Source organism: Drosophila takahashii, chromosome 3R, assembly GCF_030179915.1.
Source record: "Drosophila takahashii strain IR98-3 E-12201 chromosome 3R, DtakHiC1v2, whole genome shotgun sequence".
Lineage (NCBI taxonomy): Eukaryota > Metazoa > Arthropoda > Insecta > Diptera > Drosophilidae > Drosophila > Drosophila takahashii.
The window spans coordinates 27086245-27104536 of NC_091681.1; the positions used below are offsets into that span (position 1 = coordinate 27086245).

The 18292-nt window shown below is 38.8% G+C and overlaps 4 protein-coding genes across 5 annotated transcripts; 3 read left to right on the forward strand and 1 right to left on the reverse strand.

Moving 5' to 3' along the window:
* Positions 1-5657: 5657 nt before the first annotated feature.
* Ugt302K1 (UDP-glycosyltransferase family 302 member K1) lies at positions 5658-7504 on the reverse strand. Its single transcript, XM_017150423.3, has 3 exons — positions 7217-7504; positions 6891-7150; positions 5658-6722 (listed from the first exon to the last, which is right to left on the reverse strand). The coding sequence occupies exons 1-3, from the start codon at positions 7452-7454 to the stop codon at positions 5661-5663; spliced, it is 1560 nt and encodes a 519-aa protein (XP_017005912.2). The 5' UTR covers positions 7455-7504; the 3' UTR covers positions 5658-5660.
* Positions 7505-8339: 835 nt separating this feature from the next.
* On the forward strand, positions 8340-10148 carry Ugt302E1 (UDP-glycosyltransferase family 302 member E1). Its single transcript, XM_017150432.3, has 2 exons — positions 8340-8601; positions 8816-10148. Exons 1-2 carry the CDS (start codon positions 8358-8360, stop codon positions 10138-10140), a joined length of 1569 nt encoding a protein of 522 aa, XP_017005921.2. The 5' UTR covers positions 8340-8357; the 3' UTR covers positions 10141-10148.
* A 1021-nt stretch (positions 10149-11169) lies between these two features.
* On the forward strand, positions 11170-13916 carry Ugt302C1 (UDP-glycosyltransferase family 302 member C1). The gene is made up of 3 exons (XM_017150428.3): positions 11170-11552; positions 12333-12592; positions 12661-13916. Exons 1-3 carry the CDS (start codon positions 11300-11302, stop codon positions 13732-13734), a joined length of 1587 nt encoding a protein of 528 aa, XP_017005917.2. The 5' UTR covers positions 11170-11299; the 3' UTR covers positions 13735-13916.
* A 1818-nt stretch (positions 13917-15734) lies between these two features.
* Positions 15735-17648, forward strand: LOC108063360 (juvenile hormone esterase-like). 2 transcript variants are annotated; one of them, XM_017150426.3, is made up of 4 exons: positions 15735-16781; positions 16848-17177; positions 17231-17372; positions 17441-17648. In XM_017150426.3, exons 1-4 carry the CDS (start codon positions 15767-15769, stop codon positions 17613-17615), a joined length of 1662 nt encoding a protein of 553 aa, XP_017005915.2. In that variant the 5' UTR covers positions 15735-15766; the 3' UTR covers positions 17616-17648. The 2 variants fall into 2 exon arrangements, with proteins under 2 accessions (XP_017005915.2, XP_017005916.2); XM_017150427.3 differs by having other exon boundaries at positions 17240-17372.
* Positions 17649-18292: the final 644 nt, after the last annotated feature.

Here is an 18292-nt window from a genome sequence, read left to right on the forward strand (position 1 = left end):
ATAAAAAATAATAATAAATAAAATGGTGAGTAAATGTAATCATTTATATCCAGAATAAATTTTAAAATGTATAAAATATACCACTATTTACCTTTTCTTTTTATCCGTTTTTTAATGGACAAAAATATCAAATCCAATTAAATTAAGAAATATTTATACAGTAGAATCAAGCTAACTTACCGACTGCGTTATTTAAAAACAAACGTTATCCTTGGCATTTAATTTCGTTGGAGTATCCTTTAGAGTATATATTGATCCCCTTAAGGGAAGCCGAGACATTATTCTTCATATGCGTTGGCCAGGAAAAGCAGAGAATCCCGAGAGAACGGCAGCGTGTAATCCTTTTTGTAGTTGACGCAAATCCTGTTGCTCTTTGCCAAGTCATAAAGTTTAATTTAGTTTTAAGCCTTTCAACTGGAAAATTGCATGGCTGAGGGAGCGAGACAGGGACAGAGGCGGAGAGAGAGAGATCAACGAGTGCACACCACTTATCCCGCTCCCTCGCAACAACAAAGGCAAATGGCGTTGACCGCAGCCTGTCATTTTGTGTGAACGAGAGGGGGACGGAGATAGGACAGCCTGACGACTTGCTGCACTGCTCTAAAATTAACACACGTTTAATATGCAAGTCGTGCATAAATTGCGTTGTTGTTTTTGTTCCTGCTGCTGCCTGCCACCGGAAAGAAGAAGAATTTTCATCTTCTTCTTTACGCCTTTTAATTTGCCATCTGACGTCAGAGTGCAACAACAATGACCACATGTCAGCGCCCAGCGAGAAAATCCTGTGTGCACTTCTCTTATTTTCCCTGACACTTTTCGCCAAAGGGAAAATACGTGCCCGTCGTCTCGTTATCATCGTTATTCTTATTATTATCATCGTCATGGCGGCCGGACATTAATGTTGATGCGCTTTAATTGCCAATTGAGGCGATGGCCAGGTCCTTGCACTCGATCCAATCAGAAAACAGGCACTTAAAGCACCGCCGTCCACGTAATTTCATTACATATTGCCCACCGTTTACTCATACACTTATTCGCGCACTTTTTACATGTATTTCACACACGATTTTCTTATTTATTTGTTTATTGTTATTCCAGTACAAAAACGCAATAGATTCATTTCGCCGGCAAACGCAGAGTTGCACTTAGGTAGCAAGAGGCGTTAGTGCGTTTTTACTGAACAGTGTTGCAAAACGCCAAAAGTCAGGGCTTCAAGTTCTTTTTTTAAATTCTAGGAATCTTTTAGGCCGTTAAATGGCTGTATTGTCGAAAATTTAACATAAAATTTCAGCAATTGATGGTAACAACTCTGGTTTTCAACGATTCAACGACATTTTCAAAATCCTCGAGATTGTTGAATTGCTGAAATTTCTGAAAGTTGACTATGTTTGGAACTGCTGTTTAAAAGCTGACCAAAATTCAACTATTCAGTAAGTCAACAGTTTAGTGAATTCCCTTACAGTTTTTAACGAATTGAAAGCTTTGAAAACATTACTTATCTATGGAAATAACAAATTTTAATTTTCTCCTTTGGCCAATCTATTCTCCCTAATTTATGTATTTTCGCCCATTTATGCCTGTTTTTGGAGCAGACGCGATTTCCGCATTTTTGAGACAGTGCCAAATTTCTTGGCAGTCGCATTAACGGCAAATGTTGCCAAGTAAATTGGCATAAAACAAATCGGCGTCGTCATCGTTATTATCGCTCCTCTTCCTCCGCCGCCTAATTAGATTGTTCTGGCAGCTCAAAAACAACTGGCGAATAGCAGTCGAAAATTGTTAAATAATTTAAACCGAAATTAGCGGCCATTTTGGGTGTGTGCGTGTGTGTGCGCAGACAAAACAGCATGAAAATAAAAATTGTAACCAATTTCATGCATAACAGTTAAATAAAATTTAATTTAGCAGAAAAACGAAGCAAATGCGAGTTAAAACGGGGAAAAAGCGAAAAAGAAACAGAAACTGCACAAATTGCCAAAAGAAATAAAAATCACAACCAGATGAAGAGGGAAGTTAACAGTCGCGGCCACAAAAAGTGTTTAATTCAACATTTAAACATTGAATGTTGTATATGTACATAATATAATTAAAATAAATAAAAATTATAATACAATTTAAATATAATCTAATACAGATAAAATCGTACTAAATCTGGTTAACCCAGTCTTGAGCAAAATTGATCAATTTAAGATATAAGGACAAAACGATAAAATAAATGTATTTTTCCTGTTTAAAAAGTAATTTTTTTTCCAAGAATATGTTCAATTTATCCATGTAAAAATTATTATTTTTTACCTCAGTTGTAAGTGGGAGAAATGGTAGAAAAGAGAGAGTTTCAGAAAATAGACAACGCAAAATGCGTCGGCCATAATGAAGACTTCATATTTGTGTAGCAGCAGCAACAAATGAATGCCGTCAACATTTATTATTAATTTTAATATTTCAAAGAGCTCCGGCCAGCCAAACAAAAACAAAAACACTTAAAAAGAGAACGCCACTTTTCTTTTTGTCCACCAATAGCTGCTGGGCTTGAAGTGAAAAGGAAGTAGGCAGCTGGAATGCTTTGGCAAAGAGCCGACACACTAATTTAATGGCTTTTTTTGTTTGCCAATAAGAAATGGCCGCATTTAAAATGAAAATGCAATTTTTGACATATAATTTAGAAATTTACAAACCACTCTTTACACCTCTCGTTGGCCGCCAGGGACAACAATTAACTTTTAAACCATTGCCAAAGGTGCACAAATTTAATCAATTTATTTCGAAATAAATGGCACTAAATGCATGTGAAAATTAGAATTTCATCAAGTGAAAACATTTGGCTTCGAGCCTAGCCTGAAGTTTTAAGCTAACATTTGATTGTTTAACGAAATTAAAATGGGTTCATTTATTAACCAAAAACAACTTGAAGACCAAAGTTGACAAGAACTTTAAATATGGTCTTAAATTGTTTAATTTGATTTTTTTAAATTGCTGCATTTAATTTAAAGATAAAATATTGGTAAGCCCTTGCATTAATATTATCATATTTCTATATTACTTGCCATAGAAAACATCCAATTAAAACCGATGTGAAATATACTTAAAGAACAAAGTCACACATTAAATATTTCCTTTGTCTAAGCTGTGCAGTAAACGATCTGTCATCTTGTAAATTGCGCGTGTTAAAAATGCCAAAAAGAAGCCAAAGCAAAAAATCAAAAGACAAAACGAACTTAATTTCAACGACAACCAAAAAATAAATGGATGCAAAAAAAAGGAGCTTTAACAAGGAGAAAGGAGCAAAGAGAAAAGGGACCAAAAAGGCATCAACAATGAAAACCACAAAGCGGCGCTTTTGTTTGCCAGTGTCGCATGCAGTCAATCTATATATATATATATATATATATGTACGTATGTGTGTGTGTCGCCTGCCAATCAACTCAACAATCGCAATCAATTTGCCCCGCTGCATAGCCCCTCTATCCACCCCTTCGTCTGATTTTCCCCACCCCATTTTCCATTTCGGGCGCATTGTCGTGGTGCGAGTGCAACTGTCATTTCAAGCACAATCTCTGCATATGCTGAAGGGGGTAGAGGTCGGTGGGATACGTGTGATATATCAGTGAAACCGAAAAAAAAAAACACAAAAAATAATGCCCATGGCGCCGCAGTGCACTTTTTAATTACGATACTGCGACATTAAGGACCGCAGACGTTACATGCATGAATCATTGCCCCAAGATGTTTACAAAACAGCGAAAAGAAAATGTATTTTTTTATAACGGTGTCCCTAAAGTCGAAACTTTAAAGCATGAAATATTCTGTGGCTTATTATTATCCTTTTTATTTTATTAAAAAAATCATAGAGTACTTCTAAATTACAGTAATCGTTTATTTTTAAGATATTTCTTTTAGTTGGTTTTCCCTACGTACAGGTCGCCCCAAAGTAGGCTTTAAAATTGTCCAAATTTATGCACATTATATGCGAATCAAAATCGTAATCATAATACGCATACGCAGCGTTGTACCCGCATACACACACACACGCGCTCGTAAATTTGCCAAGCATTGTTATGCTAAATTTATTTGCCCTCGCAGCCATCTGTTGTTGCTGTGTTTTCGGTGTTGTTGTTAACTTCATCAGAAGTGCGATTGAAACGCAGCTTCCGTTTCCGCAAAATGGCTGTCAATGTGTGTGAGAGGTGGGGAAATGAAAGAGCGGGAAAATTCCACTTTGCCTGCAAACAAATCAACTTGAACTTCCGTTTCATTTCGCTTTTCTTGCCATTTCATATTCTTTTGCAAGTTCACCCTGCTCACCGCTCTGCTCCGAAAAAAAAACAACCCACTCAACTCTCAATTTTTATTTTCCCTTTACTGTGCATTTCGGCGACTTTAGCGTAAATTTACTTTTCACTTTCAGCGCGCCATCAAAAAAGTTTTTGTGCATAGCTAACTTTTTGGCTCACATTACGTATATTTTTCATATTTTTCCGTGCTTCACTTGCCTTGCCCCTCGCTCAATGTGTCTTTTCAATGTCATTGCACACACTCTTACACAAAAAGAAAATTTTCAAACTTCAATTTGAACAAGAAAAATAAAAGTACAACATATTCAAGAATAAATAAAAGACAAATTAGGAAAATTTTAAAAAATCTGTTTTTAGATATTAATTGCGAAACGAACTCTGATGAGAAATCTAAACAATATTTAAATTTCTAGAAAAATAATTTTTATCTGACATCATTTTCATTATTTTTTCGCTGTGTTCTGGCACACTTGGAAAAGCTTTCGTGTGTGTTTCGCGCGGGGAAACTCTGTCTTTTTGGCATTTCATTTCCTTCATTTCAGCCGTTTTGCACCTCGGAGCGGTTTCCTTTCTTTCTTTTTTTTGCGGCGTGGACGTGGGCGGATGGTACAATGGCACTCCTTGTGTTTTTCTATCCTGACTCACTCTTTCTGACTGATTTTTTCCGCGACCCAAGTTGTTGCTGCTTAATTTAATGCTCGAGTGCCTATTTAAATTTTCGTCCCTCATCGTCTGCATTTCCAATTTTGTATTGTCATTTACGTTTGGTTTATATTTTCCTCTCGTTTCCCAGCGAAATCAATCAGCGACCGGCACGTGTGTGCATTGATAACGTGGCCAATAATAGAAGAGCGAAATGTATTTTTGGCAGCCCATGAAAATACATCTCAACTTTTCGATGCGAGTTAGCAATTGTTTGTGCGATGGTTGGAAAAGATGAAAACAATTTTGTGCAGCATGCTGTTAGGGAGTAATTTGCTGTTTTGGCGTCGGAAATGGTGGAAGAACAATGGAAATGGATGCGGAGGCAGAAATTCAAATGTTTGGCAATTACAACTGTTTGTTGGAGATAATTAAATACATTGGTTGAACTCAATCTGCAGAGATTATAGTCTCTTAAAGGGGGATTCGAGATTCGGGAAACAATGTGGAAGAATACGAAATCTTTAAATTTCAAAATTAAAGTGGAATTCAGAAAAGGGAATCTAAAACTTATTATAATACAACAATATATAGTAACAATACATTTTTTTTAAATGAAGAATTTTTAAAAATTTTTCGAATTTTATTTTCTTGTTATTTTAATTCGTGTATAATCTAACTGTCATTCTTGAATTTGTGTTTCGTTAAAACTAGAGAACTACATTTCTAGTTACGTTTAACTTTTCCGTCCTTAGTTTTCTTACCCCCAGATAATATTTTCTTAAATAGCTTAAATATGGCAAAAGGCAGTCCAATTAGCAGAAAGATCACTGCTCCAAAAATAATAAGCAGTACGTCCACATTGTGATACTGCCACCAATTCAGTCTTTGGGCCGCACTCTGCAAATAGGCAGCTCCTTGATGGCGGGTCACATGTTCCACCCAGTAAATGGCCGTCTCCAGGGGTGTATTTTGCTGATCCCGATATCGGAAGGACATGCCCTGAACCAATTTCGTATACGAGGGCTCACTTGTAATCCTCTCGATGGCTTCCCTGAAATCTTTGGCATTTAGCGTCTTGAAGTCCAGCATGATGCCATAGCCAGTTTGCTCGGCATGAGCCATATTGAAGAACTGATCGCTAAAGATAGGCAACCCTATGACGGGTTTGCCATGATAAATGGACTCCGTGGTGCTCAGCATTCCGCCGTGGGTCACAAAAGCCAGGACCTTCGGATGGGCCAGTATGTCAGTCTGAGGAAACCAGTCGGAGATGTAGACATTCTCTGGTTTATTGGGCAGATCCTCTAGCTCGAACTTCCACAGAACTCGCTGTTTTAGTCCGCTAAATGCTCTCAGGATCTCCTGAACCTTTGCTGGCGGTAGATCCTTACTCTTGAGATTCGACCCCATGGAAAAGTAGACTGCTCCATGTTCTGATTCGTTAATAAATCTTTCGATCTTCTCCGGCAGCGGACTTAACTTTCCATCGATATGCATGCCACCCACTTCAATCATATTGGGTGAATACGGTCGCGGGAAACTCAGGGACACGTGCTGATTGATGAGCACTAGAGAGGCATTTCGGCGCATCTCATAGAAACACCTTTTGTTTCCCGGAAAGAACTCTTTGTACAGTTGCTCCTGCCCTGGCAAATAATAATAGTCCAGTAGAAATCGTTCATAGGCCAAGAAAGCTACGTTGAGAAGGCGTTCGTAAAGCGACATGTGATCGTTAAAGGGCAACATTATATGAGGCACAAACGAAGCTGGGGCGGGAGAACCAACCTGAAAAAGAAAAATTTAAATTAATTACATTTTTCATTTTCATTAATATAAATTAAACTATTTAATAAAATTCAAGAATATTAATTCACAATAAGGTATTGCGTTATTTTTCGAAATTAAGATCACCTTATCTTACATTGTTGTAAAATTCAAATATTGTTTACTTACCATATCTGTGATAAAAGTCAGACCTCCACCAGTGCTCAATCCAATTAGTGGGGCATTGAAATGCTCTGCCAAACCATAGTGAGCATCATTATAAAAGGTCTCACAAATGACCGCATCGAAAGTTTGGTTGCTCTTCAAAAGGGCCTCGAAATTGGTGTCCTCAAAAAGTCCTCTTGTGATGCGGAATCCCATTTGATAGTGATCAATAAGCTTCTGGGTCAGTGGCTTCTGGATGGATTCCCACAGGGCGGCAATGTCTCCTGATAAAAAACAATGAATTTTAATGAAATAAAGCAAAATCAAAACAATGCTTATTTTTTACTTACCCCCCATGACTTTAAACACATTTGGTACATTTATGTCGTGATATCGATCCATAGGTTTCTTCAGTGGATAGACGGAAACCACAGTGATCTCATGGCCAGCTTGGACCAATCCCTTGGCCAAGGCATGACCCACATTAAAGTGCGACCGGCCGGCGGAATTTAGAATCATTAGGAAATTGTAACCACAAGAGTAACCGAGGCTAAGTATTAGCACTAAGATCAAGGTAAATAAACGCATGGTGATGAAAATCGATGGAGGAACTTATAACCGAACCGAACAGAGCACGTTGCTACAACACACTGAGAATGTTTGGCGAGGGCAGCATAAACTTATATAGATATCAGAGTATATATATATGGATGTATACACACGATTATTGTGAAATTCTACTTTTGCGTGAGGCTCAGCATGGAGTGGACAGAAGCCAAATGGCAAACACAGTATTTTGATTGTGGAAAATCGAGTATGTCAAGTCGGCTGTCGAATGGGCTACAGTCGAAAGTGTACGCTTTCGATTTTATGAATATAAGTTTTTTTTTTATTTCTTAAATATTTGTACTATAAAATCTAATATTTTGTTGCTGAAATTATACAACAATTTATTTAAATCAAATATTTTGAAGTGTAGTGTCAAGAGCCAAATATGATCAATCAGCATTTGAATTAAAGCACTTAAGTTCTCGAGAGAGAGAGCTCACAAACACAAAACTTGTTTGACTCAACTCAAAGCTTTTTGGTAAGAGAAAATGTAATTGAACAAAGAGTAAATTGATTTTAAGAGAAAAAACTATATCTTAACCAAACAAAATAATAAAGGAAGAAACACAATTGTTTATTATTTAATTGACAACATTTTGGACCAATTAATTTCCTAAAACATAAATTTTTTTAATAAAATGTTTTAATAATTTAAAAATTTTATTTCTTTCCTTATATAATATATTAAAACATTTTTATCAATGAAAATGAATGCAGACAAAGGTGGGACATTTTGTAAATAGCACTGTGTACATTGTACGGCCTAGCCACTTCAAACGTATCACTAATCCACTCACAACTGTTCTTATCAAATACTATAACTAGCAGTGAGAAAAGTAGTCGCTCTTCAGTCTGCTTAGAACTTCTGAAAGAGCTGTCGCAATGCGTTGGCTACCCAATTCCTGGCTTTTTCTGTTGGCCACATTTTTGGGCCAGACATGGGGTTATTCCTACCTGTTGGTGAGCCATACTGCATCGAAATCACATCATGCAGTTGGTTTCGCCTTGGCCAAAGGTCTGGCTAACGCCGGTCATGAAGTCACTTTGATATCACCATTTCCCCAGAAGAAGCCTGCTAAGAACCTAATCGATATAGACACGCCGAATGTTATCACCGTGATGGGAGGTGAGTCCTAAGATTTCTTTAGATTAGTTCATTAAAACCTTTTTCCCGATCTGGCACGTATTGCTTATCGTCTGGCGTAAGCTACGCGTCATATGATAAGATACACGTGTGAATTAGCTGATTACCAGTGGGTCAACAACGAAATTATTGTTATTGTTTATTGGTTCATATTTAAAAAATCATATTAACCAAAAAATGTTTGATTTTTCCATAGTTCACAAGGCAAGAATTCTGGAAAATGCCAAGAAGCCGGTGATTTTGCGCTACCCAACAATGAGTGCCATGGGTTTGGATTTGACAGAAGCTCTTTTCAAGGCGCCGGCAGTGCAGGAGTTACTGGCCCAAAACCGAACCTTCGATGGAGTCATCTGTGAGACCTTCATGAACGACGCCCACTATGGGTTTGCCGAGCACTTTGGAGCTCCCTTGATTACCCTGAGCACTTTGGGAGCCACTGGCTGGACCTCTGATCTGGTGGGCACTCCGTCACCAGCCTCGTATGTGCCGCATAATTTACTGCGCTTCGGTGACCACATGAACTTCTGGGAGCGAGGCCAGAATCTTGGATTCCAGATTTACGAATTTATCTACCAGAATTTGATCAATCTACCCAGGCATGAGGTGCTGTACAGGAAATATTTCCCCAACAACAAACAGGACTTCTATGAGATGCGCAAGAGTACCTCGTTGGTGCTACTCAACAATCATGTTTCGCTCAGCAATCCGCGACCCTATTCTCCAAATATGATAGAAGTTGGTGGGATGCACGTCAATCGTAAGGCCCCAAAGCCACTGCCCAAGAATATCCGGGAATTCATCGAGGGAGCCGAGCATGGTGTCATCTACTTCTCATTGGGCTCCAATTTGAACAGCAAGGATCTGCCCAAGAAGAAGCGAAAAGCCATTGTGGAGACTCTGAGGGGCCTGAAGTACCGAGTACTTTGGAAGTACGAGGAGGAGAGCTTTGAGGACAAACCCGAAAATGTTTTTGTATCCAAATGGTTCCCCCAGGATGATATCCTGGCTCACGAGAAAGTGATTGCCTTCATAACGCATGGCGGACTTTTGAGCACCATGGAATCGATTTACCATGGCAAACCCGTCGTGGGAATACCCTTCTTCGGTGATCAATTCATGAATATGGCCAGAGCAGAGCAATCGGGCTATGGAATCACTGTGAAATATGCTCAACTAAATGCTCCTCTATTCCGATCCGCCATCGATCGGATTACAAGTGATCCCAGCTACCGGGAACGGGTCAAGGTCATGTCCAACCAATTTCGGGATCAGAAGGAGACGCCACTGGAGCGCGCTGTTTACTGGGTGGAGCATGTGACTCGGCAGAAGGGAGCCAAGTACCTGAGAAGTGCCTGTCAGGACCTCAACTTCATCCAGTACAACAACCTGGATGTCCTGGCCGCATTCTTTTCCGTTTTTGGCCTATCTCTTATTTTTGCCTTTCTAACAATACGATTTGTGGTAATCAAAGTAAAAAACAGTCTATCAAAGCCAAAGAGTTCAAAAGAGAAAAACAACTAGTTTTAGGTATAAATATGCATTTAGCTAAAATTTTAGTAAATAGTAACTTGAGAACATTACAAATACAAAAAGACAAAGCCTACACAGATACTAACTAAGCATATTAGAATTAACTTATATAAAGAATTAACTTGCTTGTATAATATTGTATAATATCCGTTGCTTGTAAAATATATATATACCTACAACAAATTAAAGATTACAAATATAATTTAAAATTTTATTTAAGAAATTATCAATTCAAATAATTTGAATAATTTAGAAAAGCTGTGGAAATCCAAACAGAACTAAACTCGAAACCATTTTCCCATTCTAATGTCAATAATAGATTACAAATCAGTGGCGGATCTAGGATTTTGTGGTGGGGTGTGATATCAGAACAATTTTTTTGCTGCATACTTGTTGAATACCAAAATTCCTTTTGAATTCTTAAGAAAATTATCAAAGCATATTATATGTATTATATAGAAAATCTGTGGCTTAAAAAATGTATTGTTGTATTTTTAAATCGATTTTTGAATATTTTTAAAATTGTCAATACAATTTAATAAAATCAATTAAATTTCTTTACTAAAAATAATTTCTTATATGTATGCAGTATGTAGGTATGTAAAGTTATCCAAACAAACATTTTTGTCAAATCATGATTCAACACCACCACTCGTCCGAAAGAAAAGAGAAACACAAACCGGCCGATAAAGCCGGTAAACAAAACAAAGCAAATGAGAATAGAGAATAGAGAATAACACCATATCGAAAACTGATTATGGAGGCGGTGGAGAGTGAGAGAATAAAGCGGAGTTATACAGATATTCGATCGTGCGAGGCGTATAAAATATTGAACAGGGGGTTTTCGGCAGCGTAACGATGATGAGAGATCGTGAACATAATATTGCTGGTCATTTGAGATATAGAGAATGAGAGAAGAATATATTGAAATTCCCTCTCTTCAAATGTCGTTGGAACCTAGCCCAACCGCTTATAATTACCTCATCGCGGGCCCCTGTTAGCTCAGTTTATTCCGAGGCGCCAAGGCGTCCGCACCTACCCCTATATCAGTTCCATAGAGCACGATCGTCGGCCGATAAGAACGCATTTCACAACTGGCAACGATTAAGTCAAATTAATTGTTTGGAATTAGTAGTTTGGAAAACTGAAAATGAAACCAACAGCTGGCCAAACGAGTTTTCTGGCCCTGCTGCTGCTCTGCCTGCTGAGCTGCGTGTCTGCCTACAACTACCTGTGCGTTCTCCACACCGCTGCCCGATCCCATTATCATGTGGGATCTGCCCTGGCCAAGGGATTAGCCAGCGCCGGGCATCAGGTCACCATTGTCTCCCCCTTCGCTCTGAAGAAACCCATCAAAAACATCAAAGATGTGCATGTCAAGAGCATTCTGGCATCCATGGAAGGTGAGTTTCGATGTTAAGTATTACAACATTTTAGTTGGGAAATTTCTGTAATTCTAAAGTAATGCAATTCAATCATTTATCAATGCAATGTCTTTATAAATTCCAGTATGAGTTCTTGGTTCAATGAATTGACAAGGCCTTATACATTATAATGTGCCGGGTGTGATCTGATGTAATATCAAATTGAAGCAATTCTAATGTAATTTAAACTATCAACAATGAAATTTCTTTATTAGTTTCAAGGCCAAATCTTATCGTTGTCCAACAAATCAGTGTTTCATAAAAAGTTCCCTTCAAACAAAATTCATTCTTTAATTCTGTAATTATAAAATATTAATGTTCTTTATTCGGGTTTGGAAGGCTATACATGTTGTTATTTATAAATTTGGAATAATGGAATAGTTAAATTTGTCTAAACCGGTTCTGTTACACTTTAGTGGTTCAGAATATTTCTTTTATAATTATGCAAAAGCCATCTCTCTCTAGCTATGACACACATATTTACGAATGTTTTATTTATTTACACTACAATGTTACTTCAGCTAATAGGTTTTCCATATAGAAAGTGTTATTTAGAAGGAAAACATTTCACCAATAAAATAACAGTTGCATAAACTACTTGAAAAAACAATCGGTCAGTCTTCCACTTGAGCTTTACCACAATCTTTTGCTTGCTATCACGAATTTGATAGCAATGTAATACATGCTGAGCGCATTGGGCTATCAATGCATGAAATCGTCAGTCATTCAATTTAAGACTTATTTGTTATACAATTTCAGGAAGAATGGCCAACCTGTTGGAATCATCCAAGAGGCCAATAATCGAGCAGATAGTTAATTTCCATGAGATGGGCATTGAAATTACCGAGTTGCTGCTGACGGAACCCTCTGTGGTGGAGCTTCTGAAATCGAATCAGACCTTTGATGCTGTGATATCCGAGGTTTTCCTAAACGAAGCACATTTCGGATTTGCCGAGCACTTCAAGGCCCCGCTTATAGGACTTGGCACTTTTGGGGCAATTAGCTGGAACACAGATCTGGTGGGTTATTCAGTGAAAGAGTTATATGAAAGGTGTGTTATTAATGGACTTTTTATTAATTCTTTAAGGTGGGATCTCCTTCACCGCCCTCATATGTTCCCAATGCCCTGTTGAAGTTTAGTGACCACATGTCTCTCGCCGAGCGAGTGGGAAATCTGGCCTTCCTCACCTACGAATATATCTTTCTGAACTACTTCTATCTGCCGCGTCAGGAACTGCTGTACAGCAAGTACTTCCCCAACAACAAGCAGGACTTTTACGAGATGCGCAAGAACACGGCCTTGGTGTTGCTCAACCAACATGTATCGCTCAGCTTCCCACGTCCCTATTCGCCCAACATGATCGAGGTGGGCGGTATGCATATCAACCGAAAGCGCCAGCCGCTGCCCAAGGACATTCAAGAATTTATCGAGGGCGCAAAGGATGGTGTGATATACTTCTCGATGGGTTCCAATCTCAAGAGCAAAACGCTTCCTTTGGAGAAACGTCAGGCACTGATCGACACCTTTGCCCAGCTGAAACAGCGTGTGCTGTGGAAGTTCGAGGACACTGATCTGCCGGGAAAGCCAGCTAATGTCTTCATTTCGGACTGGTTCCCCCAAGACGACATTCTGGCCCATGACAATGTCATAGCCTTCATCACCCACGGCGGTCTGCTGAGCACCACGGAATCCATTTACCACCGCAAACCCTTCGTGGGCATTCCAATCTTTGGCGATCAATTCTTGAATATGGCTCGCGCCGAACAGAATGGTTATGGAGTGACGGTCCATTACGAAGATCTGACATCTGACAAACTTTTGGCAGCCATTCAGCGACTAATTCAAGACCCAGAGGCCAGCAAGAAGGTGCGCGACATGTCCGACAGGTATCGGGATCAGCCCCAGACTCCATTGGAGCGCGCTGTTTTCTGGGTGGAGCACGTTTCCCGGCACAAGGGTGCCAAGTACCTGAGGAGCGCCTCCCAGGATTTGAACTTCATTCAATACCACAATCTGGATGCCATCATAATCCTATATGGCGGCATTATATTCGTGCTTTATTGCATTTTCTTGCTTATCCGTTGGGTGTGGCGACTATTGCAGGAACTGTTTGTGAAGAAGGAAAGTCCCAAGCCGAAGAAGAAATCCAAACAGAACTAAACTCAAGTGATAATTAACACTAGTATTCATGACCAGTTTATAATAAGGGTGCTAAGAAAAAGGTGTTTACAGTAGTGCAATTCTTCTATTTAAAATATATTTATAAAATGGGAATCCCAATATCCGAAATTCAATCCAGCATTCCAGAAATAATTGTAATAAACTCTTTAATTTTCTTTCCATTTTCCCATTCTAATTGCTCTTTTTAAGTTTCAGCTGCATTTTCCTCTGTTACAGATATGTAAATTCAATTAGTTATTAATATCCAAATTGCACAATTATATATGTATGTACTCACCAGAAAACAGAGAAAGAATCGCCTCCCAAGTCCTTTAATAGCGTTTACATTTTTCACTTCTTCACAAACAAAAGGTTTCACAAACACGTCTTTCGCCGCCAAGCGCCCGAAAAATTATGACAAAGTCTAGACAATGCAACTCTTTCTACTCCCACCCTTGCCACTGCAACGGACGAAAAGTAGCAAAGAAGAAGAAAATGGGTGGACTTCTCTAAAGTCAAATGCGCTCAGCATCAAAATTCATAGAAAAAGGTCCGCCCTAATATACACACACATTCACTTGTTTTGACCTGCCAACCACACACACATACACACATATTACATATGTATCCATTAATTGCGTCTTAGAATTTCGTTTGACTCTTCCTTGTTTTTAGGGCAATTTCAGAACATATTTTTGGCTATTTTGTTCTGCGTTTTAGGGCGATTTCGCCCTAAAAAGAAGGAATTACTTTTGGAGTCGACTCATAAAAATTCGCCCTAAAAAACAGGGCAAATTTGGCGTTTTGGAAAAACTAACCCTAAAAAATTTTCCATGGCGATTTTTCGTATATTTAGGGCTAGCCACCCGTATAATAAGAAAATTTTTCGTAGTTTTAGGGCGACCTCGGTTTTAGGGCGACTTTTCTAGTATTTAGGTAAAAATTTCTATGAGTGTATGTGCAGTTTCGATCTAGTTGTGATAATTTTTCTTTGTTGGGTCCTATTTTCAACCACTCTCTGCTTTCCTCCTACTGCTAGTTGCACATAGTTAACGCTTCAGTTGTAAAAATGCCCATCAGCGCGTTCAAATTTTTAACAGCAACCAACTGAGTGCCACGCCCACTCCCACCGAACGCCCCCATGCCACTCCCACTAACGCCTCCGGCTTAATGCTTTTATTTTCTTTGCCGTGCATCTTCCCCTTCTCTTTCCACTTTTTTGCCCGGCAAAAGGCGTGTAAAAGTTTTGGCCCAACTTATTGAAACTGTTTTGGGCCATGGCCGTGCTGCTGGAAAATCAGCGTCCGTCGCGGAAATGTTGGCGGCTTTAATGCCAATCCGGCTTAAGAGTGCAGCCAAGGAACTACTGTTTTTGTGGTACAATTTCAAGTTGTAAGGAAAGTCTTAGAAATAATACTGGCCCCAAATTAAGTAATCTCAAATCCCGGATTTATTTTACTAAAATAAGTACGAAATTTAATTTGAAAAAGGTTTATTAAATTATATTATTATATTATTCGAAATTCTATTATATTTTTCACACAGAACTAGGCCTGCGTTTGTTTTTTTTTTCATAAGCTTGACGGGTAATTTTCCTAAGGTTGAGAGGTTGCAATCCAGGGCAGTAACTTAGAATTTATAAAGAAATAATAAATTCAATTGAAAGAAAAAAAGGTAATTAAAGTTTTTTTATTTATCCTTTTTTACAAATTTTAATGATTTATGATGTCACAAAAATTAATGGATCGGTATAAACTTATCTTAATATTTAAACTGACTTTTATATATTACTCTATTTTATATTGTAAAGCCAATAATTTGTATGCAGCTTTTCTCATGTTCTTATCTGAAGCGACTATTCAACTGTTCACCATCGTCTTGTATAGGTAAAAATCTATATAAATAGAGACGACCAGGTGATCTTGTTATTATGTCAGATCAGTTCACAATCATTGCTGGGTAAAGCCCCAAAGTGTTGTGTATAAAAGCGGCAACGGAAACTTTTACGACTCAGTCTAAGGAAGGCGGCAAGATGATGAAGTTCATCTTAGTGGAACTGCTGGTTCTGCTGGCGAGCTCATCGGTTTTCTCCATCGAAGTGGACACGGACTTGGGACGAGTGCGCGGTGCTAATCTGACCTCCAGATTGGGCTTGACCTTCCATGCCTTTCGCGGCATTCGGTATGCCGAACCTCCCCTGGGGGAACTGCGATTTCTGAATCCCCAGCCCGTGAAGCCGTGGTCTCCGAAAACCTTCGATGCCACTGAAGATGGACCGATGTGCCCGCAACCGTGGGACAATATGACGGATGTTTCCGAGGACTGTCTGCGCTTAAATGTGTACACAAAGGATTTGAAGGGGCGACGACCGGTGATAGTGTTCCTGCATCCCGGAGGCTTCTATGTTTTCTCCGGACAGAGTAAATATTTGGCCGGACCCGAGCACTTCATGGATCGCGATTGTGTGCTAGTCGCGCTAAATTACCGGCTGGGCAGCTTGGGTTTCCTGGCCACTGGAACCAAGGAAGCTCCTGGCAACGCGGGAATGAAGGATCAGGTCCTGGCATTGCGCTGGATCCAGAGGCATATCCATCGGTTTGGTGGGGACCCCGGCAGTGTGACCCTTTTGGGATACAGTGCGGGCAGTATCAGCGTAGCTCTGCACATGCTATCGCCCATGTCGCGGGGTCTCTTCCATCGGGGAATCGCCATGAGTGGTGCGCCATATAACCCACTCCAGTATCAAAACAATGATATTCGGCTGGCCAAACGACAGGCTGGTCTACTAAAGTGTCCCCAGGAACCGGTCAAGGAAATGGTCGAGTGTATGAGGCAAAAACCCTACTTGGATTATGTAAACACCTTCAAGGAAATGTTTGAGTTTAGCGGGCATCCCATACTGAACTGGAAAATCGTGGTCGAGGAGGATTTTGGCCAAGAACGCTACCTCATCGAGAGTCCCTTCAAGACAGCTCGACGTGGTGACTTCTACAAGGTTCCCATCATTACTGGTATTACGGAGTTTGAATTCCTTTCTCCAGCCATTTGTAAGTAATGAGTATGAATCCATTAGGATATTATAATCTAAGGCAGTCTTTTTCAACGTCCTTCAGATCATCTGCGAAATGAAAGCATTGTGAGGAACTACAACCAGAACTGGGAACACTTTGCACCTATTCCCCTGATTTTGGAACGTAACTCAACACAATCGCGAGTTGGCAGTCGAGTTTTGAGGGATAAATATATGCCTGAGAGTAGGGGCAAGCTAGAATACCCGAAATCCGTCAAGGGCTTGGGAGAACTCTACAGCGATGCAATAATTGGAGTGTCCTTCAATCGGTTTCTTCGCTTAATGGCTCCCCACACACATATTTACACCTATCTGTTTCGGTACAAGGGAAGATATAGTTTCTTAATAAATCCCGATAACCAACAAGCTATGGGTGAGCAGATAGTTTATATATTTTTAGGTTGTAAATTATATACATTTTTTAAGCTTTTAAAGGGCCTGTTCATCATGATGAGCTTCTTTATTTATTCCATGTGGGTCTTAAGACTCCTCTGTTAAAGCAAGAGGATCCGGAAAACTTTATGATTGAGCTTTTGACGCGTATGTGGTTTGAGTTTGCTCAAAAAGGGTAATTAGTATATTTTCTAAATACACTTTATAAATGTTATAATTTTATTATTTTTTTTTTATTCATAGTGATCCCCACAATAAGGATGATGAATACTTGAAAGATCTCAACTGGCCACGGTACAATTCACAAGAAAAAGGTTATCTGGAAATTGGTACCAATCTTACTGCAAAAACTGGCGACTTCTTTCTGGATCGATATCATATCTGGGATGAATTATTTCCTCTATCAAGCTTTTGCTGATTGATTCCCTACGACTTGGAATGTCCTTTTACATGTTTTACATTTATTATACGCAAAACATTTTATTTAATTAAGAAATGTTTATCAATACTAGTTTCAAATATTAACGATAGCTGAATAAAAATTAGATTACCCTTTAAAAATTTAAGGAGTTTTGTTGTTGCAAAATTTTGGGCTGTAAGGAAAGTCTTACGAATAATGCCGACACGAATTAGCTGAGTGGCAGGGTATTCAACTATAACGATCTCTAATATTTTTTTTTTTAAATAAAAGCTGTGGTTTATTTATTATTATTATTATTACACACAATATAAAGAAAGTTAATTAGGGCAAGCCGAAGTTTATATACTCTTACAGTTAAAATAGTTACTTAACGTTTTATTATCAAACTGTTTCACTTCACCTTATCTGGGAACGTCCAGCTTTCGCTCTTTCTCTCTCTCTCGATTCCAGGAACAGTGAATATCAGATATATTATTGCCATGTTTTTGAATTTTTTTTTTAAATTGTCGAAAATCAAGATGCCTACTTTAAAAAAAAACAAAGTTATAATGTCTTTTCTATTATTGTTTCGATTATTAAAACTGGAATTATAAGATATAGTGGTAATGTTTGGGAAAGTTTCATCGAGACAACAAAATTAAAAAACAAGAGAGAACGCTATAGTCGGGTTGGTG

Bases quoted from the DNA above. Each gene is read 5' to 3' on its own strand.
- Ugt302C1 (XM_017150428.3), top strand. From the start codon at position 11,300: ATGAAACCAACAGCTGGCCAAACGAGTTTTCTGGCCCTGCTGCTGCTC. The intron at 11,553-12,332 runs GTGAGTTTCGAT...ATACAATTTCAG, and splicing joins CATTCTGGCATCCATGGAAG to GAAGAATGGCCAACCTGTTG. The intron at 12,593-12,660 runs GTGGGTTATTCA...TAATTCTTTAAG, and splicing joins TTAGCTGGAACACAGATCTG to GTGGGATCTCCTTCACCGCC.
- LOC108063360 (XM_017150426.3), top strand. From the start codon at position 15,767: ATGATGAAGTTCATCTTAGTGGAACTGCTGGTTCTGCTGGCGAGCTCA. The intron at 16,782-16,847 runs GTAAGTAATGAG...AACGTCCTTCAG, and splicing joins ATTCCTTTCTCCAGCCATTT to ATCATCTGCGAAATGAAAGC. The intron at 17,373-17,440 runs GTAATTAGTATA...TTTTATTCATAG, and splicing joins TTTGAGTTTGCTCAAAAAGG to TGATCCCCACAATAAGGATG.
- Ugt302E1 (XM_017150432.3), top strand. From the start codon at position 8,358: ATGCGTTGGCTACCCAATTCCTGGCTTTTTCTGTTGGCCACATTTTTG. The intron at 8,602-8,815 runs GTGAGTCCTAAG...ATTTTTCCATAG, and splicing joins TGTTATCACCGTGATGGGAG to TTCACAAGGCAAGAATTCTG.
- Ugt302K1 (XM_017150423.3), bottom strand. From the start codon at position 7,454: ATGCGTTTATTTACCTTGATCTTAGTGCTAATACTTAGCCTCGGTTAC. The intron at 7,151-7,216 runs GTAAGTAAAAAA...GTTTTTTATCAG, and splicing joins TGTGTTTAAAGTCATGGGGG to GAGACATTGCCGCCCTGTGG. The intron at 6,723-6,890 runs GTAAGTAAACAA...TTTCTTTTTCAG, and splicing joins TGACTTTTATCACAGATATG to GTTGGTTCTCCCGCCCCAGC.